At 37.4% G+C, this 19189-nt stretch overlaps 1 protein-coding gene across 4 annotated transcripts in view; it reads left to right on the plus strand.

Moving 5' to 3' along the window:
* The window catches only part of SLC9A9 (solute carrier family 9 member A9), a 675208-nt gene that overhangs the window by 114533 nt on the left and 541486 nt on the right, over positions 1 to 19189 (plus strand). For 3 of the 4 annotated variants that reach the window (XM_032346639.1, XM_032346659.1, XM_032346670.1), the window contains exon 1: positions 10066 to 10419. The exons of the other annotated variant lie outside the window; for it this stretch is intronic. In XM_032346639.1, the coding sequence (XP_032202530.1) occupies positions 10245 to 10419 (175 nt within the window). In that variant the 5' untranslated portion in view covers positions 10066 to 10244. Of the gene's footprint in view, positions 1 to 10065; positions 10420 to 19189 lie in introns of those variants that run through there. 4 annotated transcript variants of the gene reach the window in all.

Here is a 19189-nt window from a genome sequence, read left to right on the forward strand (position 1 = left end):
ATATTGCCTGTAAGGTGACTGTTACTGTATATTGTCTCTGTTCTTTTCTGTTCTATTACTTGTAGGCTCTCTCTTTGCTTGGATGACCCCTTTCAATATTTCTTATAGGGCTGGTTTGGTGTTTGCAAATTCTTTTAATTTTTGTTCATCCTGGAAACTTTTTATCTCTCCTTCTATTTTCAGTGACTGCCTAGCTGGATATAGTATTCTTGCCTGCATATTTTTCTCATTTAGTGCTCTGAATATATCATGCCAGTCCTTTCTGGCCTGCCAGGTCTCTGTGGATAAGTCTTTTCCCAATCTAATATTTCTACTATTGTATGTTACAGACCTCTTGTCCTGAGCTGCTTTCAGGATTTTCTCTTGTTAGTAAGACTTGTAACTTTTACTATTAGATGATAGGGTATGGACCTATTTTTATTGAATTTGAGGGGGATTCTCTGTGCCTTCTGGATTTTGATGCTTGTTCCCTTTGCCACATTAAGGAAATTCTCTACTATAATTTGCTCCAATGCAACTTCTGCCCCCCTCTCTCTTTCTTTTTCACAGATCCCAATTATTCTAATATTGTTTAATCTTATGGTACCACTTATCTCTCGAATTCTCTCCTTCTGGTCCCATAGTTGTTTGTCTCTCTTTTGCTCAGCTTCCTTATTCTCTGTCATTTGGTCTTCTATATCACTAATTCTCTCTTCTTCTTCACTTATGCTAGCAGTAAGAGCCTCCATTTTTGACTGCACCTCATTAATAGCTTTTTTGATTTCAACTTGGTTAGATTTTAGTTCTTTTATTTCTCCAGAAAGGAATTTTGTTTCTCCAGAAAGGGATTCTCTAACATCTTTCATGCTTTTTTCTAGCCCAGCTAGCACCTTGATAATCTTCATTCTGAACTCTAGTTCTGATATATTACTAATGTTTGTATTGATTAGGTCTCTAGCCATTGCTACTGCCTCTTGTTCTTTTTTGTGTGTGCATTGAGTTTTTCCATCTTGTCATTTTATCCATATAAGAATAGATGAATGAGAGAAAAAAATACTAAAAGAGTGGTAAAGACCCCAGAAAAATATAAAATATATGCCAACCAAATCAGAAGAGACCTGAAACCAGGGGGAGAAGAAAGGGGGGGGGATTTAAAAAATAAAAAATATATATGTTAGACTGGTGAATAGAACAGAGTGACCCACTTGATTTTGGGTGTGTTTTGGTCTCTTAGAAGAAACTACCTCCCAAAATTTTAAAGAAAGAAAGAAAGAAAAAAAAATATATATATATATATACACATATTTGTGTAAACACAATGAAGGGATAGAATATGATTGTAAAGATGAAAATTTAAAAAAATTCTAAAAAAAGAATTGATAAGATAATTGGTTGGCAAAGAAAGAAAAAGAGGAGAAAATATGATCAGGCTGGAGCCTTGAACAAAGATTTAAGGTATATTTGATCTATTAGATGAATTTGTATCCCAAAATTTTAAAGAAAAAAAAAAACCCTATATGTATACAAAAAATAAGGTTAAATACAATGAAGTGATAAAATAGGACCATAACAATGAAAATTTAAAAACATTTTTAAAAAAGTTATTGATAAGATAAAATAGTTAAAAAACATTAAAGAGAAAAAGAGGAAAAATTTAAAAAATAGAATAAGAAAAAAATTAAAAAGATTTAACTTCAAAAGACTAAAGGATCATGGGGAAAATGCCATGAAATCCATGTGTTGCTTTTGCCTAGCTCTGGAGTTCCACAGTTCTCACTGATCGGTGATCTTGGTCTTAGCTGGATGTTCTTGCTGATCTTCTGGGGGAGGTGTTGTTGCCATGCTTCTCAAATGTCTTTGCTGGAGTCAGAATTGCACTGTCCTTGCCAGGGGCCAGGCAAAGTAATCTGTTTAGGTTCGTTCTCAGTAGCTTTTCTTCCATGAACACTTTCCATAGAGCTTTGGAGAATGGGAATGAGGATGGCAGCCTCCCAGTCTCCAGCCCTGTAGGACCCAAGAGCTCAGGGCACCACTCCTCAGTGTGCCCTCAGTGAAAAGCAGTCAATCCCACCCCTCTCCCTGGTCTCTAGCCACACTCTGTCCTCATCTGGCCTGTGACCCAAAATTTTACCTCTGGTGCCAGTCCCATTTGGAATATCCAAACCCAGTAGATTCCTGTCGTGTGCTCCTGGCTACTCCTCCCAGAGGAGGAAGGAGGGGGTCTCTTCGGATCTGTCACTTGTAGTGTCCCTGCTCGAAGAACAGTGGTCTGACTGTGCCTTGGATCATGGTTTAAGGTAATCCTGAGCTGAGAGCACACTGCTCAGCTCTGTCTCTATAGCCGGCTTCCCCACTCTGCCACCTGGCAGCTCTGCTGCACTCAGACACCCCCAGTCATTCTGTGATCCCATGGGTCCTGAGACCACACTGTCCCTGTGAAGGCTCCAGCCCCGCCAAGCCTCTGGGCCAACATTACTCAGAGGAGCAGACTTCTAAAAGTTCTGATTTTGTGCTCAACTGCTTCACTGCTCACTGGGAACCAACCCCACTCCCCATGGTCTATCTTACCATTGCTTCAGATTCACTTCTCCACACATCCTACCTTCCTAGAATTTCTGTTCAATTTTCTATTCCTAGAATTGCTGCTCTTCTTCTCTTCTAACTCCTGTTGAGTTTTTAGATGTTCAGAATTATTTGATAAACTATCTAGCTGAACTCCTGGGACCCAATGATATTTCAGTCTCCTATTCCTCTGCCATCTTCCTTCCTCTCCAAGACATTTTTGTTAAAAAAAAAAAAAAAGGATTCTTCATTTAACATTTATAGGCTGCATATTATTTATATTTCCTCAATTGTGGAGTCCAAATGTGCTGGAGAAAACTGTTTCTATAGAGAGAATACTAAGATTAAAAAAATATTTATAAGTGTCTCTCTTTTCAGGAATTTTGTTAAGCAGTCTGAGAACCTTGAAGAACTTTTCTGATAGCCGCTATAATACGATATTCTCTGTTATGGCTTTAATTGAGATTTATAGGTTCTGGAGGCTGGGGAGCCCAAAATCAAGGTGCTAGAAGATTTGATGTCTTGTGGGAATCTACTTCTTGGGTCATAGACAGTTATATTCTAGCTGTGTCCTCACGTGGTAGAAGCGGCAAGAAACATTCTTGGATCTAGTAGCTAATGTAATAACAACAAACAACAACAACAACAACAAAATGCCATTGAAAAACTCTCTCTTGTTTTGTGAATTTGTTGGGTTTTTTTTCCACACAGTGATGCAGGACAGTTTTTCAGAGCTAAAATCACATTGTTCTATGACATACCTTAATACTAGTGAGGCTCGATTAAAATGAATATGTAACCTATTGTTGTTTAAACTTTGTTTGGAGTGAGATCTTAGGGTTGTGTGTAATGTATGTTTGTATGTGCATACACCAAGTTACATAGTCTTCAAAGAGTCCCAGAGTAGTTTTCTAAAGTTTAAATTTAAAACTTAAACTTTAGATATTACATAACCATTAAAAAAAAAATAACATTTCAAAGCAAATTGAATTTCCTCTCCACCTGCAATATGGGACTTTAACTCAACTGATCATAGGGCATGATTCCTTTCTTATCTAAGAAACTCATATTGTTTGTTATGAAATTTATTATGTAATTTAGTTGCCTTAAGCATAATAAAATTAATTTTAGTTGTTGCTTAAGGGATATTCTCAGCATACCTATAAATTAATTTATTAGATTTTCAAAGTACATAGACCCTATAAAGGTATGGATGAAGTGGGGAATGGATTAGGCTACAATGAAGCTTAAATTTTTATTTTTGAATAATGGTTTTTCCTAGCCTTTATGCAGACTTTCTCACTTGTGATTCCTGGGATCATCTAAATAAACCATATTCACCTGAGTTTTTTTCTCAGACTCTGCTCTTGAGGAAACCCACATTGAGATATTATCCAACAAAGCTTGCCTCAAATGCTGTATTTTGAATAGATTTAAGAGATAGTAGAGGCATTTCTGTCAAAATCTGCTTGCCATTTACATATTTCATTTCAGAAAAATATTTTCAAGAATATTCAACTTCGGGGCACCTGGGTGGCTCGGTGGGTTAAAGCCTCTGCCTTCGGCTCAGGTCATGATCCCAGGGTCCTGGGATCGAGCCCTACATAGGGCTCTCTTCTCAGCGGGGAGTCTGCTTCCCTTCCTCTTTCTCTCTCTGCCTGCTTCTCTGCCTGCTTGTGATCTCTCTCTGTCAAATAAATAAATAAAACCTTTAAAAAAAAAAAGAATATTCAACTTCACCTTGTTGAAAACTCTGCTTTCCTTCTTTTCCCCTTTCTCTCTCTAGAAAAAAATAGTGTAGAAATTAGGGGCAGGTGAAGGTCCTGGTGCCTTTCTTTGCTAGTTCATATAAAAATTTTATAACTTGATAGGAAGTGAGAGGGTAAAGTGTACTTTAGTTAATGAGGTCAGAGTTATTTGTTTTTAAGACATGATAGAAATTATATATGTTAATTTGTCATGTGGACACTTAATAAGAAACCAAGGAAATACATTTCCTCAGGTCTTTGATTGCAGGAGATTTTTATTAAAATAAGCTGCAGTTTAGAGGGGCAGTTCTCCATTTTGTGTTCCCTGTCCTTGGCTCAGAGTTTGTACTTCCCTTTACCTCTGAAGCCTTATTCCTAGGTTGGGGGAAGTCACTGTGACAAGCTTGCACTTACCTTACCTTGTGAAAAGCTGACAGAAATTGAATAGAATCAAAAGTCAATGAGTGAAAAAGGCAATGAGTTTCTCATGCCTGACTCTTCCAATATATGTACAAGACAGAACAGGGGACCAATGGACTGAAGCTTATTATTCTTTTTTTTTAACCTTTTAAAACTAATATATAATTGATGTGTAACATTATTACTTCTTGAAGAGGTGTTCTCTGTAAACAAAAAGGGATGATGTGCTGCCAAGAGAAAGCTAGAGACAAAAGGGAAAGAAGAGACTGCATTAGGAATTGAAGACTATCCATCTGGGAACCTCCTTACTCCTGAGGCTTTAGCTGTGAAGCCATTGCATTTTGATGGCATAGAGCTGACACATCTAGATAACAGGCACAATGACAGATTTGCTTTCCTCCCACTCTGTACAGCTTTGGGAATATTCAGTGAATAAATGCCTAAATAAAAAGTGAAATCTGGTATGTATTTGTGGTGGCAAGACCAGCAAATGGCAAGCAGTGCAAGTGGATTCTCCTTCTCTCTGCTTATGCCTGGATGGGGGACCTTTGTATGTACTACTGGGCATCAAGGATCAACAATCCAGAAATAACTGCTCACCTGGGAAAACAGTGTCCCAGTTTTCCCACTTCAGAGCGCTGAAGGAATACACCCTATAGGATATTAGAAGGAAGAGATCCTCATTCATGCCACATATGTTTCTGTACCTGAGTTGTTTAAATAAAACTATACAAATTCTCTCACTTCAGTAGTTTGCAATGACTTTTCTTTTACTTTGCCACCATAATGAAGAGTAGTGGAAAGAACATGGACTTAAGGGTTATTTCCTTGGTTTATGGCCCTGCATTCCAGAGACCCAGGACTCTGCAGAGGTGGAAAAGGAAAAAGCAGGTGTGGGTAGTGCATTTCTGGAGGAGTTAGTATTGTCTAAGTGTTTTTTATGGAATTTAACTTACCTGTGAAATTTTTGAACTCTCATTTCTCTGTGGACTCTGGTGATGGGAAAGGTAAATATTGTTCAAATTAGGAGCATTTTTGTGTGTGTGTGCTAATGTGACTTTTGGGGAGAGTAGGAGAAGCTTAAATATGTTAAAAGATTAGGCACATTAAATGTGTTAAATTAAATGTGTTAAAAGATGAGGCACATGAAAATTTTCAAGAGTTTCTTTGGGTGTACATCCATTCAAACTGGGACAACACTAAACTGAAAGTGCTTAGTAGGAGTACTCCTTCAATAGGAAGTAAGAGAGATGTTTTTATAGAGAAGATGTGGAATTGAACCCAGGAAATTGTTTGATTGACAATAACTTAAGTGATTGCCTTATTTGGGAAAGTCTTGGTGACTATTTATAATTGATTGTTCTTATGCATCACTTTCTTGGATTTAGTGCATTGATTCTGGCTTAGATTTGGTTGGCTTACATAGGCTACCAATGCATTAGTGCCACCCTGGCCTAGTTGTCTCCTTATTAATTATTTTAACAGATGGATTTATGATGAGTTTGACAATAGAATAGGGGATGAATTTTTGGTTCATGACATTGTATGTCTTTAAGTAAACTTAATTGCTGTCCTGCCCTGGACCACTTCAGAAGTTTTGGGGGCAAAATACACAACTCCATCTCACTGGTCTCAGATAGGGATGAATACTGGGGGAGAGGCCAAAGGAATGAGGCAATGGGTTGCCTTAAGTATTTCCTGTGAAGCCCAGTGGTTGAGAGAGAACTTGGCAGGGTGAGACTCAAGCAAGTGAGGAAGAGGAACTCTCAGCATCTCTCCTGAACCTAGGAAAAATCTCCTTTCTTGATCCTCTGAGCCCACAGTCTCCACCATCCTTTCTAACAATAAGGAACTCTCAAATGATTGCTTAGATTCTGAAACACAGTCTGTGGGTTCTAACTGGTCACTTTCACTAGTGAGTGGGATAACTACGCTATACAAGGTTACTTGGACTGGGAGGCTCTTCTCTTCAAGTCCTTCCTTCCATGGTGCCAGATGGGCAAGCTAAGGCAGGGCGTACTCAACAGCAATGGGCTGAGCCTCTTGTTTTTCTCTTTACTTCCTCTTACCTGCATGTTGCATCTTGCAGCAAGAATTTTTGACTCACTGGTCAGCAGGTGTTAAGACTGGGATTAAGGAACAATCAAGAATGTTTCTTTGGGCTTATGCTTAAGTTTTGGGTTCCATTCCAACTTCATCAGAAAACATGGCACTAAGGGTTATTGCCACCAGCTAACAAAACAGCTTCTTTTTTTATTTTTATTTATTTTTTATTTTTTATTTTTTATTTTTTATAAACATATGTTTTTATCCCCAGGGGTACAGGTCTGTGAATCACCAGGTTTACACACTTCACAGCACTCACCAAAGCACATACCCTCCCCAATGTCCATAATCCCACCCCCTTCTCCCAAACCCCCTCCCCCCAGCAACCCTCAGTTTGTTTTGTGAGATTAAGAGTCACTTATGGTTTGTCTCCCTCCCAATCCCATCTTGTTTCATTTATTTTTCTCCTACCCACTTAAGCCCCCATGTTGCATCTCCACTTTTAAATTGATATTCCTGTTTTGTGTGAATTCTCCCTCCAGAATGTCAAAAGGAACAGCTATTATTGACAGTATAGGATTTTCACTTTTGGGAAACCCTGTCTAACAGGATGACTGGTTTGCCTGTGAGTAAAGAGTCTCTTGGGATACAGGATTTTGACTGCTAAAACCAGGAACGTCACTGACAAGCCAACATGAGTTAATCAAGGCGATTAAACCCCAGATATAAATTTAACTTCTTCTACTAGTTGTACAACCTTGGCAGTGTTACCAATTCTGTCTGAACCTTAAATTTCTTGGTTGTAGAAAGGTTTTTATGAATATTAAATCATACTACATTAAATGTCCTAAAATATTTCCTGGTCTATAGCAGATGCTACATTAATATGTGTTTCTATTTCTTTCTTTCTTTTCTATCTTTCTTTCTTTCTTTCTTTTTTACTTTTATTGGTGCAGCAGAAAATAAAATGATATTCTGAGGGAAAAAACACAAAATAGGAAAAACTGAAGTACTTTTCTGATTTAAAGAATTGGAGGGGACCCTGGGTGGCTCAGTGGGTTAAGCCTCTGCCTTTAGCTCAGGTCATGATCCCAGGGCACTGGGATTGAGCCCCGCATTGGAGGGGGGGGTCTCTGCTCAGCAGGGAGCCTGCTTCCTCCTCTCTCTCTGCCTGACTCTTTGCCCACTTGTGATCTCTGTTTGTCAAATAAATAAATAAAAATCTTAAAAAAAAAAAAAAGAATTGGAGAAGTTTTCTGAATCCCCTTTTCTTCTCAGCTTTCCATCATAATGGTAAGCAGCATCAGAATTAGACAATGCAACAGTGAATGTATTCCAATCCTAGAATAAACCAGGGGCCACATATCAAATGACTTCAGGGGCTATCCAGGAAACATGAATGACTGAAATGGGTTGAGTGGGACTTGTGGCAAATAGGCACTAACAGATTTTGACCACATGCGAAGGAAAGCCCTAAGTGTGCCAGACCTTACCAGATTTTTCCTAGAAGAGCCATGTCTATAATTTTTAATGTGAAATATATTTATTTGAATATGTTGACATCAAATTTAGGCCTTCTACAAATAGTGTTTTAGTCAATCAAAATATTCCAAGGATTTTTAATCCTCTCATTGAATTGTTTTACTGGGGAAGATAATGCAATTGGATGTCATAATAAGACAACCAAAGAAAGTTTATTTTACCCGGATGGAATAATCACCATTATTAAAAGAAAACCAAACTAATTAAATGATTTTTGAAACAAAAAAAATAAGACATGGAATTGTTGGGCTTTGAATTTGGCTTATCTTGTAAATCTAGCAACTCAAGACTAAACCTGTGGGGTTGCAAAATTACAAAGGTAGAACCTGCTAACAAAGCTTCATGAAATTCTTGCAAGCATTACCTGACAGATTTCAAAACAGTTTGAATATTAGTCATCCCAGATACGCCTGCCAAAAAGGGTAGTGTGTTAAAAGAACATCTGCAGCCCACATAAATACCCCCTGCTGAGTTAAACGCAGAGAGGAAATCAGCTTCAAAAGTTGCAGAAGGCAAAGAAGCTGAAGCAGCAGTTTTACAGTAAGTGGTTGATAGGCTTTCCTGCGGGTGAAACTGTTATTGAGGAGCTAGTTAGTTCACAATATATTACATGTTTGACCTTTAGCTTTTGGTGACAAGAACCTTTAAGGATATATTTGGACTCTTCCTACTCAAGGAATTATTTACATTGTATAAGTTGAATACCAATTCTGTCAAGTATGGGGATACTAAATGATTTATACTCCTCTGAGTTACAATAATGCCATGAAATGAAGAAAATACTCACTTAACCCTTGACTGTCTCTAATCACACAGTAGAACCAATAAGGCAAGCAAATCATAGCAAAGCAGCAGAACCCATGGTAGTAGTGTTGTCTTGAATGTTTTTAAACAGCATAAAAATATAAATTCAGACAGAACCAGCCTGCCAAATGGAAGATGATCTGAAGAAATCTGTTATAGTCTGAGCCTTGAGATTTCGGGAGCCTTTATAGCTGATGGCAGACTATTCCTCAGTGACCTAATCACATTGTTTTGCCACAGGACAGAAGAGGTTTGGGATCTGTGGCAGATTTCTGTGGGTCCCGAATGCCTGGACCAGAAACCCTATAAAGAGAAATCTGTGTATGTGGTATTACTGAGGATGGCCATATATTTTTTTTCTTCAGAAATATGTGTTTAGTGTCTTTTTCTTTTTTGACTCAGCATATCCAAACAGCACAGCTGTAGAGACAGTACAGGATTTTCTTTTTGTCTTTTGCTTTCATTTATTCTTGTTGAAAGGGAAACAATTGGTTCAAAGTTTAAACACTGCGTTTGTGACTGCCAGTTATATAAAGCCAGAGAGAGAGAGAATCATATACTAAATTCTTTCTTGCTTCTCAACTTAAAAGAAAATTCTTGTGAAATCATTTTAGGTCAAATAAGAGCTATTAATCAATCCCTTTCACACTGGTAGACTTTGGTTGAAAAGGAGAAATCTGGCATGTGAGTGAGGTTATGATTCAGGAGTTAGCTTTTCGAACTTAGAAAATGTTACTGATGAAAGGTGATCTGTTTTATTCTTAATCTACGATTCACTAGTTATGCAGCTTCAGGAGTTTGTTTGAGACAATAAGAATCATGATTCAAGATCTCAGAATGATTGCTTGCAGGTCTATCCAGCATGAAAGATAATTTCGTGGAATGAATCATTTAAAGACAGTGAGAGTCCATGATGAAACTACAGTCTGGAGTTTGAAAAGAGACAGGGCTGCTTTAAGAGAGAAACAGGAAGTTGTAACTAGAAGCCATCTGAATACTAAGCCAAGGCAGAACGCTCATGAAGTAGCAACTTAAGTGGCAGTGTTTATTCTGAGATCTTCAGGCAGCCGACTGTCTTAGGCAAATCTTGATAGCCCTTATTATCCAGGTTTTTAATCTAAGGAATCCCAAGAAGACCGGAGAATGGAGAGACAGCAAAGGTTTATGTCAGAGAAGGATGAGTATCAGTTTCAACATCAGGGAGCAGTGGAGCTGCTTGTCTTTAATTTTTTGCTCATCCTTACCATTTTGACAATCTGGTTATTTAAAAATCATCGATTTCGCTTCTTGCATGAAACCGGAGGAGCTATGGTATATGGTGAGTGCAGAAATTGTAGGATTGATGTGAAACTTGTTGCTTGGGTGTAATTAGAGTCTTGTGCTCAGATGGCGAAGTATTGAAACTGGAGAAAATGTGCTGATTGAAATGTCATTAGCTTGATGAAAGGTGCCGCAGCATAATGAATGCTCATCTCTTTCCAGATGAGCTGCTGAAATTTGCCCTGTCACAAGAGTAAATGTCACAGTCATGTTCTCACACGGCACACATCATGTCTATTGACAGATGCGGGTCCGTTGTCATGTGGGGAGTCAAACCGAGTCAAACAGAGCAAATTGTTTGTTTTTGTAATGATAGATGTTGGGAAGTCATGGCTCCACAGTCACAAAGAGCAGCCCATCTTTCACAGGAGGAACTGAGAAGCATTATAAAGTTCTAGAAATAACATCATTTAAAATGTATGGAGTAAATTCTCTTTTCTCAACTAGTTTCAAGAAGGAAATGTTCAGAAACATACTCCAGTCCTCCTATTGGAATAATTTTATCCAAATCCATTTTATTTATATGGGCAATGTTTTATTTTCTTATAAGAGAGTTTCTTTATGCAATAGTTTTCATTTCTTAGGCTGATTTCAGACTTTCTAATTTATAATTGTCATTTTAATGTTATTTGTTATGTACCATTTTTGGGGGGAGAGAGGGCAAGATGTGGAAAAGCATTTAACATTTTAAACTTCCAAAATATTACTCTTTCTACGTAATTTGCTATGTCATGCCTTTCAGAAAGTTGAATAAAATGTGACAAAGATTATTCACACTGTACTCTCATCTTTGAAAGTAAAGCAAGACACTGGTAGCTTTAAAACTTACTCACTTTCACATTACCTTTCTGATCTCAACCTGGTAATGGATAGAAATTTTGAATGCAATGAAAACAGGTGGGGCATTGGGATAATACATTGCAAAAAATGTACTTTTATATTTTGTTTCCCTCATTTTGGAAGTCTTGAAGCCATTTATATCTCTGAGGTTTGGAGAACAGGATCAATGAACATTTTATATGCTAGCTATGTGATATCCTGATGATGAAAATGTACCATCATGATTTGAGACCATGAGAAATTCTATGCTTTAACTGAATTCCACTGTGAGATACTTAAGCTAGGAACTAAAAGTTTTAGGCTAAGAAGTATAATTTCTTTCAGGAGACTGATATACTGATCCCTTCAGAGCACAAAGTTAAATTCCTTTGTGTTGAGGGTTTTAAAGCACAAAACAGAACTCTCTTCTGAGGGGAAAACACAATCAGGTTGAAGAGAAAGTCAAAGAGAAAGGAAGAGATTCTGTCAGATGTAAAGCCCTAGGCAGCAGTCATTTGCCCTTCTCCATCAACAGTGAACCACGATCTTTCTCTGGACTTGGCTAATAAATAATCAATGAGGATATGGGATGTAATCTGAGAAGCCAGAAACAATGTAATTCTTGGCATTATATTAAAGGGCTGCATATGGTTTTTCAAAACAACACAGATTTTAAAATTATAAACCTTCTAATAAGAAAAGATTTCTTCATAGCACTGAATTTAATTAAACTATGGCTCATTTTGCCAATATCAGCTTATCTCTCATGGAGGTACTGTTTTGTAAAACTTTTGATTAAATTTTGATGACTTACTAAAATTGAACCATACTTTTTACTCACAATACATAAATGCAACTTTTACTTTTGAGCCTGAAAAAAATCTCAGATTATCTTTAATTCTCAAAACTTCATGAAATGCTTTGAAGTTGCGGTTGAAGTCATGAAATATTAGCACATTGCACAATAGTTCAGATAACATTTCTTTAAATTGCTATTCTTAAGGCTTATGGTTAATAAGAGTGGGATTAAGTTGTCTGATTTTTGTTCCTTCATAAACTTTTTATTTGTAAGTTATTAAAAGCAAATTCTGACACAATGCAAAGTAAAATGATTATAAAGATTATGAAAACAGGAACGCTTGGGTTGTTGAGTTGGTTAAGTGGCTGACACTTCATTTCGGTTCAGGTCATGATCCCAGGGTCCTGAGATCGCCGTATGTTGGGCTCCACATTGAGCCCAGAGTCTGCTTCTCTCTCCATCATTCTCCCTTTGCCTCTCCCCCAACTCATGCTGTCTCTCTAGCTATCTAAAATAAATAAGTAAAACTTTAAAAAATTAGGAAAATGTGCATGTATATGCATAAGTATTCCTTTATGAGAATTCTGAGTATCCTTGAGTTATCTTAAACTATATAAATAACTGAAAATATTTTTATTTTAGAATTGTTTAATTTTTTGTTGGTATAGAATTTTAATTGTTGAAATTTAAGGGACTCTGAGAGGTTATCTTCTCCAGTTCCTCATTTTACAGAGGAAGAAACTAAATTTCAGAACAGTGAAGTAACTTCACCCAAACTGAACAGCCACACATAGCAAGGTCCATGTGCTCTTATACATCTATACATATGTCTAATAAAGTTTGTTCCTATTTATCATAAAAGATCTTTTACCAAAAGTCTCTGAAAATAGTCCATATGGATGGCATTAATGACATATAATATTTCTTCTTCAGGCATGATCTAAATGTTATACCTGAAATGTTATCACTGACTTTCTGTCAGTGATAATATAGTCTGAGACTACAACAGGTAACAAGATTGGACATTCTAATAAACACGTTTAAATGAGAAGGGGAAAGGAAATGCCAAGTGAATACAGTGCCCAGCACCTAAAATGAATTTGAAATTCATGAATTGGGAGGAAGTCTTGAGATGATAATTCCACATCTTAATTTCAGACAAGGAAAGGAAAACTTATTGAGGTGAAGGTCATGTAATTAGCTGCTAAATTGAAATTCAACCTCCATCTCTACTAAAGTCATCCTGCCTTTCTGCTGGTATTCTGCTGAAATGTCTACTATCCTTTAGAAGACACAATAGATGTTAATACATTTATTAGTATATCAGGAATCCAACTTAAAAATTCTAAGGAGCAGGGGCTTAGGAAATGAGAAGTTAAAGAAAAGTAGGAGGAAAAGTTATCAAACAGAACATTTAACTGCTCTCACAGTTTTTGTTAGAAACAATTTCAAAGTTGTTAACCTGAAGATGTCATATGAAAGGTTGTATAAAGCCAAGAAAAATCATGTGTAGTGTTTGGTCTGATTCTGTGTTCATTAGAGATAAATCTGGTACTCCAACTACAAATAATCTATTACTGAAAAATATCTTTTTTTTTTATATGAAGGGTCCTAAGATGCTTTTGAAAATCAGTGGCAGCCTGATAACCGTATCTTTACTTCATGAGGAACAGTAATGGGTAATTTTGTCTTATGACATTCTATGGCTCTCATTATTTCAAAATTCAGGATCGAAATCTATAACTGGCTTAATAGCTAAGCAATGATGATATTCATTTAAATGGGACTAATAGCTTACATGACTATTAATGGTCAAAATATTGATTGACAGCAGCTGGTGCACTCACTTAGTGCCACTCACTTAGGGCCTTGTATCCCATGTTCATTGTTCATAAAAGGAAACTTGCTCCTTGTTCCCCGATGACATTAAGAATTTCGTTACACTTCACTGGGGGCTCTCATACTTTAGAGGTCATTCATAATGCTATATATTTGAGGTTTGGAATCTAAGCTTAGGGACAGAACAATTTAAACCTCTTAGAATTCTATCTTTGATTCTATGGCCTTACACTCTAAGGGACACTCTCTGAACTTATGTGAAAATTTGCTCCCTGTTTAGTAGACAGAAGGAAAATTCCAAGCCATAAAATTTAGGTTTTGAATTCTTTAAACTATGTCACATTGAACTAGGTAAACTAGGTCTAACATTACACTTAACAATATAATAGGGTTAAATAATTTACTCGATAGCATGTTTTTTAAAAAATTTATAGATAATATAGTTACATGATGAATCACTAAGATTTTAAAAGCAATGTTTCTTGAAAAATCAGAGGGCATTAAATTCATCATATCACTGCTAAGAGGTTCCTCAGGGTGAAATTGTGCTGCTCAACATGATGTGTCTCCACCCTCCTGATCCATGTTGCTCCTCTCCGGTCCAGCACAGCCTTCTTAGCTGCCAGGCCTGTAAAAGATGATTATTACCACTTTGCACTCCTCCCCCTGTCTGGAAGGCCCTTCTGAGGCTTTGTACTCACTCAGACGTGGTTTGCTTTACAGAGAAAGCATTGGATGCTCTTTTGGGGAATTTGGACTTTTAATCCCAAGAATTTACCTTCTTTCTTTCTTTCTTTCTTTTTTTTTTTTTTCCTTCCAGTAGCTAGATGCATTACTTTGGGCAAGTGACTTAACCTCTGACCTTACTTGTCTCATCTGTCAAATGAGGAAAGAAATGAAAACACCCTTCCAACTTCAAGGTCCTTCAAAATTTAGGCCAAGACTAACTTCAGCCATAAAGCCATTCCAACCCAAATCAGTAACGTTCTTCCCAGAACCCTCCCAGACAGGAATTTAGTTAGTGTTTTTTCACCATTCTTACTGCTTTCAGTTCTGCTCTGATTTTGTAATGAGTGCTCAGTAAATCTTATTGAATTCCTGTCAGAAAAGTAAGGAGAGCAAGTTGTATCATCAGAACAGAGAGAACAGGTTGAAAACTCAGGGGTTCATGGATGCATGTCATGTGAAAATCAGAATGCTTCTGGTTTAATTTGAAGAAATCTGTAGGACAGGTAATTAGGATTAAGAGCCCAGTGAACTGAACTTGACTCTCCCTTTAATGTAAAACGTTGATTTTAAGGAGCTTCAGAAGACAAGGTTTTCCATGCTATAAAGTGTTAGCCAAATAAATGTTGAAAAAGTACAAAAGTTCAAGGCGCATTCCTCTCTGTAGGTTTTCAAAAGTTGATTTTAAGAAAATGACCTCCTATACATTCTGTTGTGCTTCTGAATCTCTAAGGAGCTACAGAGGAAGCCCTTGAGTGCAAACTCTTGTGGTACCTCAGAACATCCTCCCTTAGGATATTAAAGGCTAAGTAAGAAGTAAACATATCAAGAAAATGAATCTATGATTCAAACTGTTTATGGAGACATTATATTTAGTCTAAGTTGGATTAAAATTATATGGCTAGGGAAGTAGAGATATAAAGAACTAACATTTGTGAAACTTATATCAAAATATAATAGTAAAAATAGTTACCACAATTAGTGTTTACAATGTGAACTGTTTTGTCATACAGCTTTACTTATATTCAGTCGTTTAGTCCTCACAACCACCTTTCTTTAGATGGGGAAACTGAGGCACCAAAAATCAAGTATAACTCCCTATGTTCACAGATCTACAAAATGCCACAACTGGGACTCAAACCTTGGTAGTTTGGCTCCATGTGACTACAGGGTATCACAAACCTGGGTGTTTGTGTGTGCATGTGTGTGTTGTGGAGGAGATATTATCATTTTCACATGACAAAAGAGGAAACTAACCCTCAGAGACATGAAATGACTTGCTGGTAATGGGGCCAAGATTTAAGCCCAGGACCATAAAACCCATGTCCTTTCACACACCTAGCCCTGGGAGAGTTGTTATTATTTAATAAATGTCTACTCTGTGCCAGGTGATAGTATCTTAGGAAGTTTACAGAAGAAAGATAGAGACTGAGATATCTAATTATAAATATTATTTCTAATCCTTACCACATCCATGCAAAATACCATGATCTTCAGTTTGCATGTAAGGACAAAGAAGCTCGGACAATTTACAACTTTAGCCAAGGGTTCACAGAATAATTGACAAGACCATTTTGAAAGCTAGGGCTCTCAAAGTTTGTCCTCTCACCAAAGTCTGATGCTAATGTGTAGTCAGGGGTGGGGAAAGATTGGGGAAAGGAGGCAAGTAGTAAAGTTTTGTTTTTGTTTTTTTTGTTGTTGTTTTTACCTTAAGGCCTCGGAAGTATTATTCTATCATAACAAAAAGCCCAGTGTGGGAAATAGAGTGGGAGCAGTATTGTGAATGTGAAGCCATGCCAAGAAGCTAGGTTAAAATGTCCCAGGGAGAGGGATGAGGCTGCCCTGGAAACACCTGCCGCAGCATCAGGAAAAGCGGTATTGCAAGTCTACAGTCTCTCTGGTTTTAAATGTCTGTGGCTGTCAGAATGGGTGGAGAAGTTACTGTAAATGCCTTGTTCTCATGAATCATGCAAAATAGGCTTTCATCAGATGTTAGTTTAATTGAATTGAATTTTTGGAAGGGACTGAAGGTAGAATCTTTAATCATGCTTCTGGACTCTCCATGCTGTTTGAAACCTGTATGAATGAATCTGGTGGCATGGACTTTGACAGGGTTCTGTGACTGCAATGGCAGTCCTAATGGTAGGAACTATTTGTTGTCTCATACGAAGGTGCTTCTCACAGTGTCAGCATCACCTGAGAACTTTTTAGAAATGGAAATATGTGGGCTGCAACCCAGGCTTACTGAGTAGGAAACTTGGGGCAGAATGCAGCAATCTGTGTTTAACAAATCTTCCAGAGATTCCTAATGCATTAGAGTTTAATAACTACTTCACTAGGAAAATAAAGCTGAATATAGTGGTTCCTAGTTTTGTCTCCTTTATTCCTTCTGTCTTTCCTCTTTCTCCGTTGTCCTCCTAAGCTGAATGGGGGGTTGGGAGAAAATCTTCACTTATTAGAGTTCCCTACCCCTCCTGCTCTTTTACTATTTATTGTTTTTATAATATTTCTCCCTCCGGCTTGAGGAAAAAATAGATTGTTTTGTATGAACATTATAAGATAAGAAATCATTTTGTTTTAGTCAGTATGTGGCTAATTAGATATCTCCATCTCTACATTTCTTCTGTAAACTTCCTAAAACAATTGTAAAGAAGGTTGTTAGCTATGTACAAGCTGGTAAACGAGATAGTTTCTAGAAAGTTATTTATAATCCCATGTTAGGAACCCCAGAGTGGTATGAAATGTGTGCTGTGTATATGTGTGAGTGCCTCTGTGTGTTGTTTAGTATCCACCAAAGATGGAGATAAACAGTGGACACCCTACCATGGTAGAAGATCTGATCGTCAGGTCTTTCTATTATTTCCCATGTGACTCTAACCTGTGAGAAGAAAGAACTTGAAGGGAGGCATCCAAGGGTGGAATAGGTTCATGAACCCCTTTCCACCTTGGAACATCATGGATACTTTTACTGGAAGGTGCCCAGACCTATTCTGAAACCCTTAGAGAATTTTTTTCTTCACCAAAGCAAGTTGTTAATGAGCCAGCATAAAGCAATAAATTGTGTCCCTTTTAGCAACACCCACACTTTCCTTTAGTCCTTTGAATTTAGAAGATTGGTGGGAGGGCAGAGAAGGAATGAAATCCCTAAATAATCAGAGAGCATTGTATATTTTTACTTTCGGTTCTGTCTGTGATTAATCTCAGGGTAAGACTAAAGTGCCAACAGAAAAACGTTAGGAAATGCATTTAGCGTTTGAAATTCAAGCCCATATCATCTTTCTAAATCACTATTCTGATGAAGACTTTGATATGATGGAGGAGGTAGATAACTATCAAGTGAAAGGGAAAAATTGTGAAGATGACACAAAGTCTAATATTTGTGAATACTAACTTGCAGACAGTTAATTGGTGTCCACTGATTTGGCTTCCTTACAATATTTGTCACACCCTTTCCTTCTTTATTTCCACATTTTTGAATCCTCAGTACATATTTTTTGAACCTGGATGACTGAAATATTATATTAGATTCCTTACTTTGAAGAGTCCCCCACTGTAACAAGTCCTGGTAATGGTAAACAATGGTCTTCCTTGGCTTAATTTTATAACTGTCATCTTAAAACTCCTGTACTCAAATTCCTTTGCTAAATTCTTCCTCATGTAAATATAGACAAATTCTGATGTTAACTTCCTCTCCATGTCCTCACCATATCTTAATTCTCATTTCTCCCTTCAGATAACTGTCTCCTAATGCTGTTTCCTTAGCTGAAAAACACAGCAAGTCTTTTTCCTAACAAGAAACCTCCCACCATTCTTTCTCGAGACCTTTTTGCCAACTGTCTCTCCCTCTTGAACTCCCTTTCTGTTCTTCAGCTGTGCCGGGGCCCTTGATCTCAGCTGCCCTAGTTAACCCTCCCAAACTCCTTCGTGTGCCTGATTAGCAACATGCTCACTGATTTCTGAATACTTTTCCTAGAAAGTTCTTGCCCTCTATTCTACCTGGAGAATTCCTACACATCCTTAAGAACCTCCTGTGTGAGACCTTCCCTAACATTGGGGGGTGGAGTTTTAGTTGGTCTTTCCTTTAGGGTTCCTTAGGACTTTATACATTTACTCGTTTAAAAAAATAGTTTGCATTCAGTTGCTAATAACAGAACGCTTGACGGAAACAGACTTAAGCGATAAAGACATTTATTATCTTCCACAAATAGAACTCCAGAGAGAATAGTCTTCAGGGCTGTTGATTTAGGAGCCCATTATTGTCATCAAGGACTCAGCTTCTTTCCTTTTCTTCTCTTTGCTATTCCAAATGCTGATTAACATCAGGTGAGAGCTAAGGTGAGTACAGAAGTTCCTGGTATCCTAATAATAACCAGGCCCAATAATATCCGAAGGAAGGAAGGAACTCATCACTACTCTCTCTCTCCCTTAGGATATCAAAGCTTTTCTAAGAAGCTCCCTACACTTCCCTTCACTTTTAAAAAGTGAACTTCCCTTCCCTTTTTATCAACTGGAATAGAGTCACATGCCGTTCTAGTCCAATGACCAGCAAGGGGAATGGGAACACTGTTAGAGCTGAAGAAGTCAA

Source organism: Mustela erminea, chromosome 1 (genome assembly GCF_009829155.1).
Source record: "Mustela erminea isolate mMusErm1 chromosome 1, mMusErm1.Pri, whole genome shotgun sequence".
Lineage (NCBI taxonomy): Eukaryota > Metazoa > Chordata > Mammalia > Carnivora > Mustelidae > Mustela > Mustela erminea.